The 21,433-nt window shown below is 44.5% G+C and overlaps 1 protein-coding gene across 2 annotated transcripts in view; it reads right to left on the bottom strand.

Annotated features, from left to right (window-relative positions):
- Positions 1–13,074: 13,074 nt before the first annotated feature.
- SDK1 (sidekick cell adhesion molecule 1) overlaps positions 13,075–21,433 on the bottom strand; it is a 563,777-nt gene continuing 555,418 nt past the window's right edge. For both annotated transcript variants that reach the window (XM_063143659.1, XM_063143658.1), the window contains exon 45: positions 13,075–14,712. In XM_063143659.1, coding sequence (XP_062999729.1) covers positions 14,440–14,712 — 273 coding nt within the window. In that variant the 3' untranslated portion in view covers positions 13,075–14,439. The remainder of the gene's footprint in view (positions 14,713–21,433) is intronic.

Here is a 21,433-nt window from a genome sequence, read left to right on the forward strand (position 1 = left end):
TGTCCTGTCATTCGTTGTAGAACCAGCTCTGGCAGCCTGTAGCCGCCTCAGCTTCCCACACTTCAATTAATGCCCAGGGGAAGACATAATAAGATTGTTCCTCCCACAGGGCTTTTTTTCAGTTCAGGAAACCCAGGCAGCCTGGGAGGCTGCAGAGGCAGAGCAACTGGGAGATGTGTAGTAGAAAGAAAACGCAAACACACAGACAGCACCCTTCGCCACATCGCAGTGAATCGGTAAGCTCAAAACCGCCACCAAAAATAAATCAGAAAATGCCCTGAGAATGAAAGCCTGAACACTGGAAGTGGCAGCAGGAAAAACCAAAAACCCCTTGGGGGGAAAACCCCGAAAGAAGCTGCGATACAACCCCTGCTAATAGTGAGTCCTCGCTATGAGAAACTTCAGAGGATTTCTCCTGCCGTTGGAGAAATTTGGTGAAATGCCTCCCACCATTTCTCTGCTCACAAATACTCTGGATCATTTTGAGAGGCCATTCGCACACAGCTCTAGTCATTTCTCTCTTAAAAGATCTGTGTGTGTGTGTGTGTGTGTGTGTGTGTGTGTAAAACTCACAAAGCAAGCATTGGTTTAAGTTCTGTTCTTCAAAGATCAATTCACAGGGCTGCTGCGTGGGTCCCCCAGGACTTCAGCCAAGCGACATGCTGTTATTATATTGGAGCTTGTTAAGTCGCTGCTGTTGAAGGTGCTGCCGGCTCATTCCAGTGTCCCTTTGCATCCCCTCCCCTCCCCGCTCTATAATTTCTTAGCAAGGCAAAGGCGAAGTAGACAGTCCGTCGCAAGGCCTGCAACTCAGAGCCCGTTTATGAAGCGACTGAAAGAGTGGTTCGGTTTTGAAGTGTGCGTCTGTTCTCCGCGCCATCAAACGCCATGTCAGAGGGACAACCCATCCCAGAGGCTCACATCTCTGTGTGAGTCGGTTGCGGGCGGAAAATGATTTTGGAAGATGTGGGTTGTGTTGCAGGATAGGCCTGGCCTTTTTTGGTCTGCTGGTGTGCAGCGGTTGTATAACAGAACCGTGTGCGTCCTCCTCTCAAACCTCTAAAGAGGAGGCCAAAGGGCTTTACTATGCGAGGCCTTGACCCTCCACTTCACCGAGGCTTCTGCTTCCAGATTCGTTGTAAGATTTCTCTACATGAGTGTTTTTCCAGGGTTTTCTTCTTCCTATGTTTTCTTATATGTTCCATTACGTAACCGGTAGCGGCACTGCGGTGATAATTTTACATTCACTCCACTTTTTCAGGTGGGGAGAACTTTCAGGGCAAAGTGCTTACCCGGGGTTGGTTTTCTTTCGAAGATGTCACTGGAGACCTATTCGTGTTTTGTAATATTTGCATTTGTTTACAAATATACACACCATTGTCCACTGCTTCCACATCAATGTCCACTGCTTCCACATCAGATTTTCTAGGGGAACAGCCAACATTATAAAATTCTTGGCTTACAAATGTCAAAATGTAGCATTCTGAGTCTTTTTTGGTGTTCTTGAAAACTGCAGTATATTGTTGCCCTTCATAGACCTCTTTCCCCTTCCCCTGGCTATTGGGTGGAATCTAAATGGGTCACCTCCAACCATCAACTAAGCAACTAGACCATCTTGGCTCATAGGGTTAGTTAAACTATCACCTGTAGTTTACCTGTCAAAGGAATACATGCTAGGGCAGAGGTGGGCAACTAATTATTTATAACAGTGCTGGTTCCAGGTTTTTGAGGACCTTTGGGCAAGGAATGCTCAAAGGGTCCTCTTCATCAGTGAGTCCACCTTCTCACCACCATGGCCACTTCTGCTCTTGACCCTCATCCTCATCTTTGCTAACACTTGCTTGTTTGACAGGTGGAGAGCCAGTGAGAAGGTCAACAGTAGCATCTGCTGTTCCTCCTCACCACCACCGTTGTCTGGGCCAGGGCGAGAGGCAGGTGAACAAGGAGGTTGCTATGGTGAAGAGGAGAAGGAACTCCAGGGGACTCCTGTCAATGAGTTCCTATTGCAATGTGGGCCGTTGACAGATGGCCAACCATGCCTACCCTGATGTAATAGACAGGTGTTCTGACCTACAACTCCCATCATCCTTCACTATAGGCTATGCTGGCTAGGGTTGATGGGAGTTGTAGGCCAAAACATCTGGAGGACCACAAGTTATCCACCCCTGTGTTAGGCCGTACCTGGCCAGCTGTTATTACCAATTTTAGCAGCAATCCCCCAAGCTTACAAAAACACTAATAATTATTATCTAAAGGGATGTTTTGTCCCACATGAACCTGCCAGCCCTTTAAGATGAGCATCAATGGCCTTGCTCTGCCTTCTTAAGTGAAGCAGACTGGAGACAGAGACCTTTTTTGTGATGGCTCCCTGGATGTGGAAGGCCGCGCCCAGGGTTGTCCTAGAGATTCCTGTTGAAAGCCAGGACCCATTTATATATTTTATTTATTTGAAGGATTTTTATGCCTTTCATGAGCCAGGAAGGCTCCGAGAGCAGCTTGCGTATAATCAACTAAACAAGACATCCCCTGCCCATAGGTGAAGAATCTAAAAAGATACGACATGCAAGGAAGAAGGAATGAGGAGGGAAGAGGGGAAAGAATTAATTATTTTGGCAGGGCTGGTGGAATGGGCCTATTCTCCCCCCCCCCCCCACTTCATCTCTCTCAGTGCAGCCTGCTGGAATGGCTAAAGGTGGTGACAGTTGAGGGATGAGGAGCTATGAATGTACACGATGCTTTACACCAGTAATATTTACATCTCTACTTCCTGGAGATTACCATCACTGTTAATACAATTTGTCAGCAGTACTAGTAATAGGTGTTAATATCACATGCCAAAGGTGGAGGACACGCTGCCAATCTTGCCATCCGGTTGCCTCAGCCATCACCTGTTCCTCAGTCACAAGGCACAGCACAGCAGGCAGAAAATTGCACCTTATCCCCTAATCTTACACAAGGCCTGGAAATCCCCTTTCAGGAGTCTCCCTTTGCCTCTGTTTGCCAGACAACTTGCCTCATTGACAAATTGCATCATAAGCTCAGGAACAACCAAACTTGAAGCTAAAAATGCTTGAACTTCATTCTACTTTAATACCTCGTATATTTAAAGAGCTTCTATAAATCAGGGCTGGCATCACAAGTGGGCAGGGTTGGGCATCTCCGAGGGCCCCTGCCCAATAGGGGGCCCGTGACAAAAGCCCCCTGGAGCTATTGATTCTTTTCACCATTGAAACCTGCTTGTTATTTAAGTTATAAGAACATCAGAAGTTCCCTGTTGCTGGATCAGACCAAGGGTCCATCTAATCCAGCACTCTGTTCGCACAGTGGCTGACCACCTGTCGACCAGGGACCCACAAAGCAGCACCCTCCCACCCATGTTCCCCAATAAGATGATTGCCCAGACCCCCCCTCTCTCTCTCACATACACACAGCCACTTCTGCACTGGAATCAGGCGCACACATGCATTGTAGCCAAAAGAAAGAGGCTGAGGCTATAATTAATAATGATGGCCTACCATACAGGGCTGTTGTGAGGAATATATAAATGCAGAAGATGATTGTTTCAGCACACGATACTGAAAAGTCTTGGATTTCAAGAAAATGGAACTGCTATAACAGTGACTTTAAAACAGATCAGATTTTTTTGTTTCTGTAAACAACATGGCAGGATGGCCTGAACTGGGCCGTAAGGAAACTAGTTATGCCATTCCATTTTACTGCTCATTTATTGCACTTAAAAGTGCTTTAATATTGCGTTTTTAATATTGTAGTTTGATGTTGTGAACTGCTGAGAGATTATCTTACATTCAGCGGTATATAAAAGTTACAAATAAATAAACTGCAAAACAATGGGAAGTGATAAGATTTTAAGTCACTAAAAGGATTTTATTTTCATTGTCCTGAGCTGTTCAATCAAAAGTACGCTTGGCAAGATTCTTTGTGAGAGGTTTATTTTATTTTATTTTTAAAAAAAAGAGAGGAAAAAAGCATTTTAAGACACATACAAATTTCAGGAAAAAAAGTGCTCTGTATAAGAAGTGAAATTTGAGGGGTGTGTGGGAGGGGAGGTAGAAGGATTTTTTCCCATATAAAATAGTGGAGGCAGCATTTAACATAGTGGTAGAATAAAAACGGTTTCAATTTTCAAGAACTTTCCTAACCCAAATCTAAAAGCAAGAATCCCTTTACTGTGATAATGTTAAAGAGAGTTTATTTTTTAAAAGTGGGATGCCATGTTAGTTCTATGTTCTAAGCTGACAGCAGACACAGTGAAAGATTAAATGGAGTGTTGAACAATCTTCTTCGTCTTCATCTTCTGTTTTCTGTCTTCTTCTTGGCTACCTGAGAATTCAGACTTGATATCTACAGGCAGTGGTACAAGGAGAAAGAAGATGCCGTGCAGGTTTTGTGGATACTACTGTTAGAATATTAACCCCTTCTCCTTTCACAATGCTCATTTAGCATAAGAACCATATTTGTTCATACCTCCTATTTAAAGAAACAGATAATTTAATTTGTGTGAGATTATACTTATAACTTTAGAACAGAGAGAGAATGGTGTCCAAAAAGGCTTTAAAAACAACAATAAGCAAAGTAAAACAAAACCAATTTATGACAAGAGTCCTGTATCACTGTGGTACCTGATTGTACTTTGGTCACTTTCACCCCTGGCCAGAGAATTCAGATTTAATAACCAGAGGTCAGAGCTAAGGATTGACAAATTTGTCAGTTTTGGTTTCCTTCAGTTTCTCATTTTTCCAATCTTTGGTTCATCCCAAACATTGAGATTCTTTTTTTTTTAACTCCACATGAAAACTTGCACACATTCTTGCACTTAATTCTCCTAATATGTGCATTTTGTATGTAGCTTTGCCCAACACACACAGTTTTGGCAAGTAATTTTCCTACTAACCATTTTTTAAAAATATTGTTTTTACAAATATACACATTTGTGTGTGCGCTGTCCCGACGTATACATTTTTGTATGCATTTTTAATTGGAAAACTCCTTTGCAAAATTAGCAGAATTTCGAAGGACAACTGAACTTCAGTTCGTGTATTGGTTCGAAAATGCAAACTTAGGTAAGTTTGCATTAAAATTGGGTAGGTTCACACCCCTGAAATTGTACAAGCAACTGGACCACCTGGGAGGATGGCAACAAGGACTTAACATTCTTGCTATTCCCTTGTATTTCTCTTCTTCTGCTGGTCTCCTTTGGAGGAGAGATGAGAAGAACCAGCTTGGACTACTTGGCCCGGACAGAGAACCTGCCACCAAATTCTAAGTAGCATTTAAGCCTGGCTGCTGTGAACCTCCAGATGTTTTGGCCTATAACTACCATCAGCCCTCATCATTGGCTGATGGTAGTTGTGGGCCAAAACATCTGGAATGCCACAAGTTGCCCACCCCTGCCTTAAGAGTGTAGCACGAATAGCATTGGAAGTGAGGGATGATTTCGCTTTTCAAAACTGGTTCTTATCATGCGAACATTGAGTGCTTGCAGAGTGAGGACCGATCAAAAGGCACTGCACAGCTGATCCATCTTTCCCTACTTTAATGGATTTTTTTCTGGCACCAAAAAAGGCAGAAGTAGTGATGGATGCACGCTACAAATGGAAGAAGACAGCATCTGAGGCCCCTGTAGAATTCCATGAATTCTGCAGGGCAATTGCACAATAAAAGCCTTGTGTACAAAGCACCTGCTGATTTTGCTTTGTACTTATGGGTTAAGTCTAGATTACTTCATTGTAACATTGAATTTACAGTATGTTTCTTGAGTGGCTGGTTTTGTCTTATTACATTTTGAAAAGTTGATGTTTGTCGTATGCCATTTTGGGCCGAGTTCATTGTGGAATAGTGGCAGGTAACTAAACATAAAAAAATTATTCCCTCCATCCCCACCCTTGAAACAAATTGGATGACTATGTAAATTGTACAGAGCATCTAAATCTATGCAGATCTACCCACTTTACAATGATTTATTCCACGTTTCTGAAACCAGCCTGGAGTTTATGAGTAGCCAAGAAATAACTAATGGGTTACTTCCATACACCACAAAATTAGTCCCAGCATGGGCCCGTAAGGGAAGCAGTGATAAATGCACCATTTAACTCTTGCCAGGTAGGGCTACGAAGGTAATCCAGTTAGAGCTGCATGTGAAAATCGCCAGGGGAGATGCTGTGTTCAGCATTGACTGAAAGATCATCACAGTTTTCTTTGTGTAAACAAACACTCTGCCCTTTGGACAAATATTATCTGCTTATTGCAGGGGCTCAGGGCCAGTTATATATTAAGGAGAGGCAAGGGATTATGTCCCCTCCTCCCAGACCCTGGAAACATCCACTGGGAACCAGTGTAGTAATAGTGGTTAGAGTGCTGGACTTGGGGTTCTAGTCCCCACTAGGCCATGAAGCTCACTGGGTGAGTTTGGGCCAGTTACTGACTCTCGGCCTAACCTACCTCACAGGGCTGTTGTGAGGATATAATGGAGAGGCAGAGGACCATATAAGACAATGTCAAGGGTCCCTTGTAGATCAGCCTTCCCCACATGAGTTTGGACTCCAACTCCCATCATTCCCAGCCAGCATGGCCAAAAACTGTGGATCTATAAATGAGCCCACAAACATCTTCTTCTAGAGAGCAGAACTGCTGGTCGGATTGTGATTCCATTCCAGAAGCCTTTGGGATGACTTTATCCCTTGCATTCACCACCATTTTCCTTTACTGGAGTAGGCAAGCTTGTTCCACCAAATGTTTTGGACCCATCGCTTCAAACCTTTGACCATGCTGTCAGGGGCTTGTGGGCTTTGTAGTCTGAAACATAGAATCATAGAATTGTGGAGTTGGAAGGGGCCACCAGGGTCATCTAGTCCAGCCCTCTGGAGTGTGCAGGAAAACCAATTCAACTGTCCATGAGAGGTGGCTGTCCAGACTCTTCTTTAAAAATTCCAGAGAACCCACAACCTCCGTAGGTAGACTGTTCCACTGTTGTACAGATCTTACCATCAGGAAGTTTTCCCTTATAGTTAATCGAAATCTAGGTATTGTAACATACTCATTATTTTGGGTCCTAATTTCTGTGGCAATGGAAAATAGTTCTTGACCATCTTCTCTGTTGCACCCTTTTATGTACCTGAACACTGCCAACATGTCTCCCCTCAGTCTTCTTTTCTCCAGACTGAACATCACAAGTTCCTTCAGCCTGTCCTCATAGGGCATGTCTTCAAGTCTCTGCATCATCTTCGTTACCCTCTGAACCTGTTCTAACCTGTCAATGTCCTTCTGGAAATGTGGTGCCCAGAATCATACAATGGACTGGATGAGGGCTAATAAACTTAAACTCAATCCAGACAAGACTGAGATGCTGCTGGTGGGTGGGTCTTCTGGCCGGATGGTGGGTGTTCAACCTGTTCTGGATGGGGTTGCACTCCCCCTGAAGGAGCAGGTTCGTAGCTTGGGAGTTCTTCTAGAACCACCTCTGTCACTTGAGGCCCAGGTGGCCTCGGTGACATGGAGTGCCTTCTACCAACTCCATTTGGTGGCCCAGCTATGCCCCTATCTGGACAGGGATAACCTAGCTTCAGTTGTCCATGCTCTGGTAACCTCCAAATTAGATTTCTGCAATGCCCTCTACATGGGGCAGCCTTTGAAGACGGTTCGGAAGCTGCAGCTTGTGCAAAATGCAGCAGCCAGATTGATAAAAGGAACCAGAAGGTTCGAACATATAACACTGATTCTGGCCCGCTTGCATTGGCTACCTATACATTTCCAAGCCCAATTCAAGGTGCTGGTTTTAACCTATAAAGCCCTACACAGCTTGGGACCACAATACCTGATGGAACACCTCTCCCGACATGAACCTACCCGTACACTGCGCTCAATATCTAAGGTCCTCCTCTGAGTGCCTACTCCGAGGGAAGCTCAGAGGATGGCAACAAGGCAGAGGGCCTTTTCGGTGGTGCCCCCCCCCATTATGGAATGATCTCCCCGATGAGGCTCGCCTGGCGCCAACATTGTTATCTTTTCAGTGCCAGGTCAAGACCTTTCTCTTCTCCCAGGCATTTAACATCATATGCTAAGTTTGTTTGTTTTTTAATGGACCCCAGAACTGTTGTTGTTTAAAATGGATACTGTTTTATACTGTTGTTTTTATATTTTTGTTGGTTTTACATTTTGTATACTTTTTTTAATGTCCACTGTTTTTTAACTTTTGTAAACCGCCCAGAGAGTTTCAGCTATGGGGCGGTATATAAATTTGATAAATAAATAAAATAAATAAATAATACAGAATACTCCAGGTATGGTCTCAGTAGTGCCAATTAGAGAGGAATAAGGGCTTCACGTGTCTTTGATACAATGCTTCTTCCAGATGGCGACCAGTTGCCTGCCCCTTCTCAATTCTGGGGGTGGTGGTGCATGGCTGTTCTAAGTCGGCGAAGCAATTTTGCCTGGTTTATTCTGTCAAGTGTTTCCAGGAGGCAGTGAGGATCCTGGAAACGCTAACGCCTCGGTAAAATGACTGATGCGAAGGAGTGCCCTCTGCTGCCTCTTCCTCAGGAATGCATCCCAGCCCAGGGTTTTGCTGCTTGGCTGCACAGCAGAGGTGTCAAATTAGCAGAGACCTCCCGGTGGAGATGTGCTAGCGTCTGTGGAGAGAATCAATGTGTGGAGCTTGGTGGAAATAGGTGATATGTTAGGAAGTGGACTCTCCAGGAAGAACAGAGTTTACACTTGTAATAGGATGCGACTGTATTTGTGTAGTTTTGTTTTTCTGACTGATCTTCACATGCAGATATTTAGGTACATTCTAATCTACACATTCAGGATGGCACTTTGTGTTTCCAGCTTTCAAGATTTCCCCCGTTCGTCCTTAAAGAGAGGCATCTGGTGTGGAAGCAACACAGGCCCTGTTCCAACGCAGTGTCTGTATGCACGTTTAGACAGATAAAATGCAAAAGTAAATCCCACAGTCCTGTAGTCTGCCTACAACTGGTTTAAGTATATCTGTAAAGGTATCTTTAGAATTCATTTCTGTTGAAAGAACGTACAGGAAAAGCTTCCGTGATACCTTGTGCCAATTTCTTTAGGGATGCTGCTATATTAGGCAGCACCTGGTTGCATTTTGCCCCACCTGAAACAGGACCCGCAACTCACTTGGGAGTTCAGAGGGTTTCCAGAAAAAAATATATCTCGGGCTTATCACACAAGGGTGGAAGCCTCTGGCATGGCACGCAGTAGATTGTATGATTCCCTCAATGCACTGGAGAAGTTTGTAGCTACACAGTGAAACCCTGTAACATCCGCTATGGATTCGGCAATCCACTCTTCAGTTTGAGTGGTGAAGATTTAGTTTATTATCAGATGAACCCACAACTTTTCAGAGTGGAAGTCAGCCAAGTTCCCCCCCCCCCATCCCTATATGTGATGCTGATTGGTCTACCTTCTAAGGGCGATAGAAAAGGATGATTTTATGAAGTACCGAGGAATTTTTTGAGTGTTCCAGAAAAGGATGGAATAAATAGGGCTGGGCTGAGAATCCTATACTTGTACATCCTGGCCTTGCTAGCTTAAAAGGTTGTGTAAAAGGCATCTTGCTTTAAAAAGGGTACAGTTCCGACTAGAGCCTTTAGCTTTTAGCTCTAGTGGAAAGCTTTCTTGCCAGAACCAGCAATTTATGTTACATCCATAGTAAATAATTAAAAAAAGAGAGAAGACCCTCATGATTAATCCTATTGTTACAGCTCCCGCATACCGAGGCCCAGCCTTGTCAAGCCTCTAATACATGATAATGAGGACAGGGAGGTATAATTCAATTCCTGTGTCTTGAGGATATCTAATTTTGTGCGTTTCAATTGCCCACCCTCTCTGGACTCAGTTGTAACTGAATAAACACAGCCAATAAAAACACGATTATGGAGATGGATGTGGATTGGGAGAGCAGAAATTACTCTGTTAGTGTCAACAAGTCTTAAAAGAATCACCCTTGATACCTTCCATTTGAAAGGAAAACGGAAGGAGGGGACGTTTTATAAAGCCAATTTCTCTTAGGTTTCATTTGAGAAAACTCAGGGAAGAGGGGCAACCTCTTTGCATTATAAATTATTCCTTAGTTCTCCCCTCCTCATTCTTTCGAAGCTATTTACATAAAGAAAAGCGTGGGGAAGGCATCTGAGAGCAGAAATGACTTTTAGATCTCATGTTCACTGTTCTAGCCAGTCAGCTGTGCTTTCCTCCGTGATGCTCCTTTCCTCACCCAATCCAGTTTTCTGTGTGTGTCCTGCTCCCCAGCGCCATTTTGTGGCTACTGAGCATGGCCAGACTTCATTAGGCTGCTTTGAGGGCTTCTCCACTTTATATTTCCCTCTATAGATGGTTTTGCATTTTTGCAAACCTCTGGGTCCCCCCAAGTCTGATGATACCTCCCTCTTGTGGAGGGGGACACGAACCTACGCATACACTATGTTCAGCATCTAAGGGACTTGTTGGTGGTGGCCCCCAATTATGGAACAATCTCCCCAATGAGGCCCACCTGGCGCCAACATTGTTATCTTTTTTAGAGTCAGACCTTTCTCTTCTCTCGGGCATTTGGCAGCATATGGTGACTTTTTAATCAGGTCCTAGATTTGTCCTATGGATGGTTGTTTAAAATTGTTTTAGAAATATGTTGTCTCTCTGTGGGTGCTGCCTGTTTATATGTTTTTATGTAAATGGGTTTTCACTTTGTATAATAAATTTTAATGGGTTTCAATTTTTGTAAAGTGCACAGAGAGCTTCAGCTATGGGATGGAATAATAATAATAATAATTAATAATGGTGGTGCACTTACGGCTACGTAAGTATTTGTACTCATGCCTGAACACCAGAAATAGAAAGAATGATAGGTCTATCAACAGTATGGCCTTGCTTTTATATTGTATTTTATATTGTATTTTATATCATGTTTTGTACTGTTGGTTTTATACTTTGAACGGTTTAAATTTTTGTGAGCCGCCCAGGGAGCTTCGGCTATTGGGCGGTATAAAATTGCAATAAATAAATAAATTGATAGCTAAATAGGACCTCTGAATTCCAGAGTCTATGGTCAAATAACACAATATAGCTATTATTTTCATGCCTCCTTGGAAGCTTCTACCGGCACATGGGTGACTATTGTGAAGGAACAGAATGGTAGTGTAGATAGACCTTGGTCTGATCCAGGAAAGGCAATTCTTATGTTTGCATGAAATCTCAACACCTTTGACTGGTTTAGTGGAAGGTACCTTGGAAGGTCAGGGTGTAATACACCAGTTGCAGACCAGCACACTTGATATACTGATTAGCCTGAGGTCTTTTGTGCTAATATTTTGAGTTTAGTACAATTTTGCAGACCATAGAGTGTGGTCTACTGGCTGATCTCTGGGTGAGTTGCAGTAGGTCAGAAAAAGTTTCTGACTCCCAATTATTTAACAATGGCAACTATAGCCTCCCGCCCACTCTAAATTAGGCTGCCGAAACCCGGAGTGGATCTGTGTGTATGAAAGGGCTGTGGGCTCAGCTTGGATACTAAAAACAAATTCCTGGGCGAAGCATATGCTTAAAGGCACCCTGTCCTTTAATTCTGAACTGCATGTTCACCCTTTGCATTATAAATTATAATTAAATTATAATTATAATTTAGGATTAAAAATCCTAAGCCATTTTTAAATACCTGGTTCCAGTTAGGTCTCTTTCAACCAATCAACACCACTGAACAATTACGCTTACCTCCAAACGGCTGTAGTATTTTATGGGGAAATGCATTGTGTCAAAAAGTATGTACATTTCTTTTTTCAAAATATATAATCTGAGACAAAGAAAAACTCAAATATGTTCAAGTTTGTGTTAAAAAAACCTTACAAACGAGTTCATTAAAGCAAAATCCACGAGGCTTTGGAGAATGCTTGCAGTGCAGAAAGAAAACGTGTGTTCTCTCCAGGTTCTTCATTTCTACATCTCCCATTAAGTGCCATTTGATCACCTTTATTCAGCTAACATAACACTATGTTATTTGAAGAGCTATGAGGAACGGCTGCCCTTCGTGCAACTGGTGACCCACTATAACATTGCCACAAGGAATTCATTGGAACCGTGGAAGGAATCCCAACTTCAAAGGCTTGAGCGTTCACCGGCAGACATAGCTCATTTGGGGATGCTCAGAGATCTGATTTTCACATTGACCTGGACAAACAAACTCACAGCTAGAGATGTGAACTTGCAATGCATTGAGCGAGAATTAATTTTGAGGTTTATATTTCAATTTCTCAACAAAGCTTGGGATCTGGAGCCTGCAAAATTCAGTTTTAGCTTTCATGGATAAGTCTCATGAGGAGAAACTCCGACCCCAAATTTTGACATCTAGAAATAGAACTCGAGGCCACTGGCTCACGTTTGAATTTGTTAGTTTTAGCTCCTGAAACTCCCAATTTTTGCAGGTGTCCCCCCCCCCCCCGATGCTTCAGCAGAAAGGAAATTCAACAAGAGAGTCTTTGTTTGCAAGGGTAGGGTGGAGGATAGCAGCGAAGCAGCCCAGATGTAGAAAAGCGGTGTCAACAAGGCCATGCTGAAACGGTTCCTTACCTGCCTTGAATAGACACAGCTGGGAGCGTCCCACAGCTCTCATTGGCCTCGCAGTGAGAGGCACTGAAAGGGAACCAGAGTGGTCCAACAACACAGCGACACTCCTTCCTCCGCTGGGTACACCAGGCAATTATAGCCCCAAGACTGTGGTGGTGTAGGGCCCCGAGAGGATGTTCACAGGCAAACCACAGGGGTCAACTTTTATGGCTAAACACTTGTACTGGAGAGGCCAGGGGCAGCAGTAATTCCAAAGATGCAATTTGTTTACAACAGGCTTTTTTGCTCCGTCGTGGCTTTCTCATGGCTCCCGCTAAGCCTGATGGCTGGAGCAGGACGAGCAGCTCCCCTTCCAAGACGTAACCTGGCAATAAATGTAATGGGCCTTGGCAGAAAGGAGCTAGCTGCAGCCTTGCGGGTCAAAGGCAGGGCAGCGCACAACAGAGAGACGGACAAAACAGCCGTTTTTGCACTGAAAGGGCTGTGAGCGGCAGCTCAGGCAGACGGCTTGGGAAAACGGACGCGAGGCAATTTGTAACCCTGTGGTTTTGAAAACCGCTTGAGCTTCATTCAGAGACTTTGGGCTGCTGCCTCTCGCGCATGCAGCCGGATAATTGCGAAAAGGCACCTGCGGACACCAAAAAACATCACCCGGCAGAGTATGACGTGTCTTTGTATTTTAAAAAAAAAATCATTAAAAATATACATTTTTAAAAAAAATCAAACAAATCTGGTGTTAACATGTAGTTTTTTCTTTTTAAACAGAGCTGCAGGACAGCACCCAACTGGGTGGGGAGGGGTTTGGTTTCTTTTACTTGGAAGGACACCTTGGAAAGCCACAAAAGTATCATTCCTCTAGCGTGTTCTCCGCACCACTTCATAAACACATTCATTTAAAGGAACCGTCTTCTTGCTGGTTTTTCTTTTTCTTTGAGATTTACAAGGGACATTGGCACATGCAGTCTACAAAGGAAGAATCAGACCTACATTAAGCGCAAAACTGATACCTCATCATCATTTTTCCTCTGCTGTTTCACCTAATGCTACCCTCTGCGCTTTTACGCTGACTTACAGGAACCCTGGAGAGGGGAATATTTTTTAGGAACACAACAAGCTCAGTTGGAACAGAATAGAAATGAAGACAAGAGATAGTTGATCAAAAACCACCAGGAGTGAACCTTGCAGGCACCGGAGGAGACATGATATTGAGACAAAGTGATTCAGCTGGGTGCTTTGGAAGGCAGAAGCAGCAAGGACAGAGAGAGGAAGAGAGAGAATTGCTGGGAGAGAGCCATTCTTAAAGTCTCTTCCCCTTCTTTTGTGTTTTCCTAATTAACCTGGTTGATAGAGGAAAGGGAGAGTGCTTGGGAGGCTACAGGGTTTCACCTTCAATTACATCACAACAGTGCTACCTAATCCACAAGAATGGAATTCATCTCCTTGGCTTGAGAAAGGAAAGGGAAAGAAACCCATAGAAGGCTGCTTCTGAAAGCAGCGTTACAAAAGCATTTTTTTATTATTTAAAAAATCCCCTTAAATCATATTCCAAAGTGGTTAAAATTGTCAATTTTTGATCATTTTGTGGTTTTTTGTGTTTTTTTTAGAAAAAAAAAATCAAAGCAAGTTCAACTAGGTCAGCTCCGTATCTTAAAGAGTTGATTGTCTTGAAAAAAAATATATATAGACATTCACATTTACATCCATTCTACCCTGATAAGAGAATTTTACCCACAGTTCACTGCACCTATCACGCAAACAGTCCTCTGGTTGGGTGGTAGTGGTGGTAGCGGTTGCTTTTCCAAATGCGGCAGGCTGCTGAGCTTAGGCGGTTTCGTCTTTCTCCCGGTGTCAGACGAAGGAAGAGAAACCTGTCACTGGAGTCCGTGAGCCTGGAGCAGGCTGTCCTGTTGGGGTGTACACCCCTCCTGAGCTCTGTGTCGTGATGACAGTCTGGAAGTAAGGCTCTGCCTCGTTGGCCACGCATTCCTCATACCTGTATGGTGTCGGATGCTTTGCGCCCTTTTGCTGCCGCTTCCATGAGTTGTAGTACGTGGGGTCGCTCATGTAATGGTTGACGAAAGAGTGCTTGGGCAATTCGTCCTCGTAGTCTGAATCTGTCACCTGCGGTTTAAGAGGAAAAAGATCAACGTCTGCGTGATGGGTGGCATTTTCACCACTGGTCCACCTGAGACCCTGAAAGGAAGGTGGCCTGCTTTATTGAAGCCCAACCTTCAGGGTATTTATTTATTTATTTATTTATTTCATTTTTATACCGCCCAATAGCCGAAGCTCTCTGGACGGTTCACAAAAATTAAAACCATAATAAAACAACCAACAGGTTAAAAACACAAATACAAAATACAGTATAAAAAGCACAACCGGGATAAAACCACGCAGCAAAAATTGATATAAGATTAAAATACAGAGTTAGGACAGTAAAATTTAAATTCCAGTTAAAATTAAGTGTTAAAATACTGAGAGAATAAAAAGGTCTTCTGCTTTGAATGCATACAACCTAGTCTCACTTGCAGCCAGTTCTCTTTCCAGCTGCCTCTTGAGAAATCCCATGTGCCATTTTCAGCAGTGAATTTAGGTGCTTTGGTTAACAAGCTATGCATACTTGTGTCCGGTGTGTGTGTGTGTCTGGGGGATGTATGGAACTAGGCCAGGAAAAGGGGGAAGCAGGGACACACATTGCAAATTAGGTAGGGAATTTTAGCCGCCTGAAAATAGGTAAGGAAGTGTCTGACTGTCAAAAAAATAGATTATGGTAATGTAAATCTACAATATCCTTATAGAGCTGCTTATAAAAACATGTATTCGCAAAGCATAATGTGGCTGATAATGTATGGGCTGTATCCCTGATGGTTGTCGGGCTAGTGTTTGTTTCAGCGTAAGCCTTAATCACGAAACTGATCAAAAATACTATGTACATGTCAGTTACAAAGGGTGCTACAACTGACCATGACTTTCCATGGTTATATTCTAATGCAGATTCAAGCAATTGTCATGGGTTTGTGCACCAGGTGGTAGTTATTACAATTTTTAAAGGCATCCTTTCCCCCATCTTCAGGATTCACAAATACCTCCCTATAAGGCTAACAAAATGAGCATCCATGGCCTTTGAACTGCCCCACAAAATTAGAATTGTGGATATTAAAACCCTTTTCAAATTGGATTGAACCAAAAGAATGTTCAATATACTTTAAGTTCTCCAAAATTAAAATGTCTTCTCTCTATGCAGTTGAACCTTGTTACACACAGAAATACTGACTCGATTCACACATAATGCTAATCCATGGTTTGTTCCACCCATTGGTTGTCTGGAGTGCATGAGAGAGAAAGAGAGAGAGAGAGAGAGCGAGAGAGCGCACTGTTACCACCTGCCCACTATTTCTACTTTGATTGTTTGTTATGACATGTGAACCTGGAACTCTAGGTTATTGAGGAGGAAATAACCCAGAGTTTTAACCCATGGTTTGTTGCTGGGTCCTCCCCCTCCCCATGTTCTCCCCACCCTGGTTATACCCTGATTATGTCGCATGTCTGTATGCCATTATTATGAAAAGCACACAGTGAGTGCATCAACAGAAAGGTGGTATAGAATGTTTATCACAATAAAATAAAACAAAATCTCGCCTCATGGGGCATGATGAACTACTGGCTTATCAAGTGTTACATGCACACACTGTGGCAAGTGACCACTTGGTAAACGGCCATCTGTATGAGTGCTGTAGGAGCAGAAATAAGGAAGGTTGGGATATAACTTTGTAAAATATGCGAATTCTCTAAAAGATGGAGGCAGGAGATGTAAGGAAGATGGTCACCAGGAGCATGGATGTCCTACAAGTGCCAATAGTCAGCCAAAAAGGGCTAGGTTGGTAGATCCTAGACTTTAGTATGTAAAGATCTACGGTTTTCCCTGGTGCACGTGAACATTACAATGTAGTAGTGGATGAGTTCACAATTGCCCAATATGCCATCTGGTTCTAAGCAGATTCTGGAAACTACGATCTCAGTGCTGTTAACCTGGGGACTCTTGAAGTTTTATTCCTCCCACTGTCCTCCATTATTACACAAATTGCTCCTACAACTGGATACGTTTCAGAGTGGCCATATTATTTTTAATGATTCAAAACTATTGACTAAATGGAAATGCTGCAGGGCCGTTTTCTTCTCTACCGTGCGGCAGGCCCACTTACCGCAACGGCAGGCCGGTTGCCCAGGCAACAGCAGCAGCCTGGAATTTGATTGGGTGCCGAGCTAGATTAGAAATTGACAAGCAAAGGTGCACGGATGCCTGTGAAGCCACAAAATAGAGAAAATGCTTGACAATTTAAAGTATTTTTATTGGTAAGATGAAAGAAACAAATGCTATTAGGGGACAAATTAGGGACTAGTGGGCTAGTTTAGTTTAAGGCTGCCATTAGAGGGAATTTAAAAACAGTTGTGGCTGTCAAATTTCCTTTTGGATATGGCTGGAGAGAAGGAATTGTGTACACTTGTTTATAACTAACAGTGAAGGGAACAGCCATGTATATATTCGACTTCTTTCAAAAGACTGCAAGGGAAATATGCCTCGCCTCTTTGTCTGCCTCAGCCACTGTGGAAATGGGTAGCCATTTCCCAAACATCTCTCAGTTCCATTATCTTTTCCATTCCGACTTCCTTCCTCCGGATGCTCCCCGTTGTGGGGGCAAATCCTGTGTTAGTCTGTTGTTGCAGAAACAAGGAAGCACCTCTAGGTACTTAGAAACTTGTTTGTCTTGAAGGTGCCATTGAGATCCTTGGTGGTTTTCCCATCCCAGCGTCTACTGACAACAGCTCTTTCTGCTTGGCTGATACTGGCTTCCAATCAGCCCAGCGTGCATCTGTTTGGGGCTGACGTTGTCACGTTGTGTGTATTTGTAACGGGAGAAGCACATGTCACCGGAGTGAGCAACAGCTTTAGGGAATCATATTAAGTAAGATCTCTTTCAAGGCCAGCCTTGACCAGCTTTTCTCATTTTATGCTCTTTTCTAGCCGATCGAAAATAAACATGATTTATGTGAGTGGCTTAACCTCATTAAAATTCTCTGTTTATGTTGGACCGCTTCCAGAACTCTCAGACTGTCGAGCGTTTGGGCCCAACAGCAGTGCCACTTAGACAAGGGTCACAGGTGGGTTCAGGGCAGAACTATATATGTTTACTGCAGCACATTTATGTTCTCAATCCCAAGTTTGCGGAGGCATTGCAAATCGGGGATTTTGGAGGGCAGTACAGGCAAGCAGAGAGATGCTTAACGCTTCCCACTTTTGCTGATTCTCCTGTGAAATGCCCTTCTGAGATGTCCCCCCACCCCCACCCCACTTAAAGTGTATTTCTGGTTTCCAAGCCTGGCTGAGACTGAGTTAAAAAAAAATGGCCTGGGAGATATTTGCAAAAGAGATTTGGAGGAGGAGGAAGGCAAGCCTTTGCCTGCCAATTCTCCAATGCAAATACCCTCCCCCGCCAAACTAAGGCAAATGTAGAAACCCCAGGTTTGTATGTGTCCACCTGCCCTCCGACGTAGCCCACCTTCTCTGGGTCTCCACCAACACAATTTAAGTGCGCTTCGAAGGACAGCCCTGAGCCAGAAAGATGTTCGTACAGTAGCCGTCTGCATCGTGCCTCAAGACAGTTTCTCAGCAGAATTCTTTAAATACTGGATATGGGTGAAGGACACGCGTGTGTATTTACGGTAGGGATGTGCTCCGCTTCTCTTCGGTTCAGAGAAGCAGGAGCGTGGCGGCCTAATTCGCCTCCGGAAAAGGCAGAGGCGAAGAGAGTCAGTGGGGCTGCGGATCAAGGCGAAGAGGATCGCCTCAATCCGGAGCTTCACCTGCAGGTAAGTGGGGGAGGGGAGGGGGACTCATCTGGCGCTGCCGGCGCCGCCATCCAGGCACCAGGTAAGGGAGCAGGGAGGAGGGACGCTTACCTGCGTCCGTTGCGGGCTCCAATTGAGGCCCGGTTGAAGGCGGAAGTGAAGGCCGAGGCCTCTTCCAGCTTCAACTGGGGCCTCAATTGAAGCCCATGACGGATGCAGGTAAGGGGGCAGGGGTGGTGGCTTATCTTGTGCCGCCGCTGCTGCCGCTGTCCATATAGCGACGGTGGCGAAGCCGGATCTCGCTCCGCAGAGCAGAGTGGGAGACGGGTGGCGCAGTGCGAAGAGGATCGGGTCCGATTTGGATTTTCCAGATCGGGCCACGAAGCGGATTGGGGGGTCCGTGCACACCCCGAATTTATGGCAAATACCCCCTTTGGAAGATACAGAAATGGGGCCATGATTGAGATCCAGATCCAGTTCCTCACGGATACATTTTGAAGTGGAGCATGGCCAAAATACCAGCAACCCCGCATCCAAAACGCACGGGCACTGCTTCATTCTCTATGTGGGCAGCCATAACCGAGTCCAAAAAATTCCATGAGAAGAGCCTTCAGTCTGACACCAAAGCAGAGGGCCATCCCGTAAGGACACTCCGCTGACATTCCCAGCGTCCAGCTGCTTTCATTTTAATAAGCGGCACGGGCACAATGCAGACCCAGGCAGTGGTGGTGCCAAGACGCTTGTTCATGCACTGGTTATTTCTCGGTTGGACTACTGCAACCTTCTTCTCTCTGGCCTTCCTTCTTCTCACATCAGTCCGTTGGTTTCTGTCCACCACGTTGCCGCTAAGATCATCTTCTTGGCTCGCCGCTCTGACCATGTTACTCCACTTCTGAAATCTCTTCATTGGCTTCCAATTCACTTCAGAATCCAATATAAACTTCTCCTGTTGACCTTCAAAGCTTTCCACGGTCTAGCTCCGCCCTATCTCTCCTCTCAAACTATTGCCCGTTTGTGCTCTTCGCTCCTCTGATGCCATGCTTCTCGCCTGCCCAAGGGTTTCTCCTTCCCTTGCTCGGCTTCGTCCATTCTCTTCTGCTGCCCCTTACACCTGGAACGCTCTCCCAGAACATTTGAGATCTACAACTTCAATCACAGCTTTTAAAGCTCAGCTAAAAACTTTTCTTTTTCCTAAAGCTTTTAAAACTTGATGTTGCTCAGACTTTAGACTGTTAGTTATACTGTTATACTGTTAGTTTTACCCTACCCTGTGCCTGTTTACCCTACCCAGTGCCTGTTTCCATTCTCTTCCCCTCCTTATTGCTTTACTATGATTTTATTAGAATGTAAGCCTATGCGGCAGGGCCTTGCTATTTACTGTTTTACTCTGTGCAGAACCATGTGCATTGATGGTGCTATATAAATAAATTAATAATAATAATAATAATAATAATAATAATAATAATAATAATAATAAGGGTGCTGTGGTCACCCTCCCCTTGCCCCCAGGGTCTGTGTGGCCATTGGAGTGAAGCATTACGGCGCCCAAATCCACCGTACACGCCTTGGTGCTTTGGAGCCCGACTGCTCCAGCCACAGCATAAGTCAACGGGACGTGCAGAAGCAGTTTGCCTTTCCATCATCAGTGCAGCTGCAACATCTTAAAGCGTGAGGATAAAACATTTAAGGGAAAACGTATCGTGATGGTTTTGGCCTCGGCTCTTCTGGTTTGATGGCATCCTGTACGCAGGAAGTTCTATCACACGAAAATAGCTGCCTGACAAGCTCAAATAGGCTCGGCTGCACAAGGAAAAGCATCTACCGAGCCCGCCTCTTGGAAATTAGATGGGTTAGTTTTCTGCATCCCGCACAACGGCTTTTCCCTGTAAAGATGGAGTAGCTGAAAGCCTAGACTAAGCAAAAGCTCATCTCCCTTGGAGCTGCAGAAGCTGAAGGGGTGGTGGTGGAATACCACCACAAAACAGGACCAGACAAAACAGATGCATCCAATTTTTTTTAAAAAAAAGCGAAAATCATGTCCTGCAAAAACTACAGAATGATCTAAAGGACTTGCAGCCTTCGCCACTACCTCTGCTGTGTGTGTCCATTAATATTTCCTTCAAGTATGAGCCCCTGGAAACAAGCAAGCATCAAAGGGCCAATGGAAAATGACCGGATATCAAAGCTCGGAAGGAAAATGGCCCCCTTAATTCTGCTTGCCACAAAAACAGGGCTGTGACGATGCCAAAAGGCTCCATTCCTTGCAGAGGAAGCTCTGGGTTTCATATACCTTGACATCAAGGGCAAGGAAGGAGGGTAACAAGAGAACGGATAGACTCCGGTGACCTCCGTCTACACGGCGTCTGCAGGCAGGAGTCGCCTCAGGCAGGAGATGGCCATTATGCTCTATCAGGAACCGGCATGTGGAACTCCTGACATGAATAACAAAACGCGGCACGGCGAAATTCATATTTATGCCCAGCACGCTCCGCTAATGGCAGGTTTAATTCCAGGTTGTCACAGGGAGGAGAGCAGAACCACTGTGAGTGTAATCTCAAGGTAATGTGTGCACATCACAAGAAATGGCTGGAGATAGTACCACAAGGACTACTGCCTCCCCTGCAGCTTGGTCAGAGGGCAACAGAAAGCAGCCAGCAGCCCGAGGTAATTAACAAGAGGTGAAAGGCAGGTAACAGAATAAAAGCCACTGCAGAAAATCTTCCTCCCTGTTCTATTCGCTGTTCCTGGTTCTTCCTGGAGTCTTCTTGCCAAAGAGTCAAGCTTCTAATGTTTCCAGGTCTGCTGCTTTCTCTTATCTGTTAGCCAAGTTAGATTTAGGCAGGATTTTGGATGAGGCGATACCCTTCACAGCAGATATCGCCTGTGCTGTACACCCACCTGAACTCCCTTTTTAAAGCTCACCTATTATCCCGGACCTGGTGCTGGCCTTTGCCAACTACAAACCTCAGCGGGAAAAGCACGGAAAAGAGGAAAG

Source organism: Elgaria multicarinata, chromosome 17 (genome assembly GCF_023053635.1).
Source record: "Elgaria multicarinata webbii isolate HBS135686 ecotype San Diego chromosome 17, rElgMul1.1.pri, whole genome shotgun sequence".
NCBI classification, from domain to species: Eukaryota; Metazoa; Chordata; class Lepidosauria; order Squamata; family Anguidae; genus Elgaria; species Elgaria multicarinata.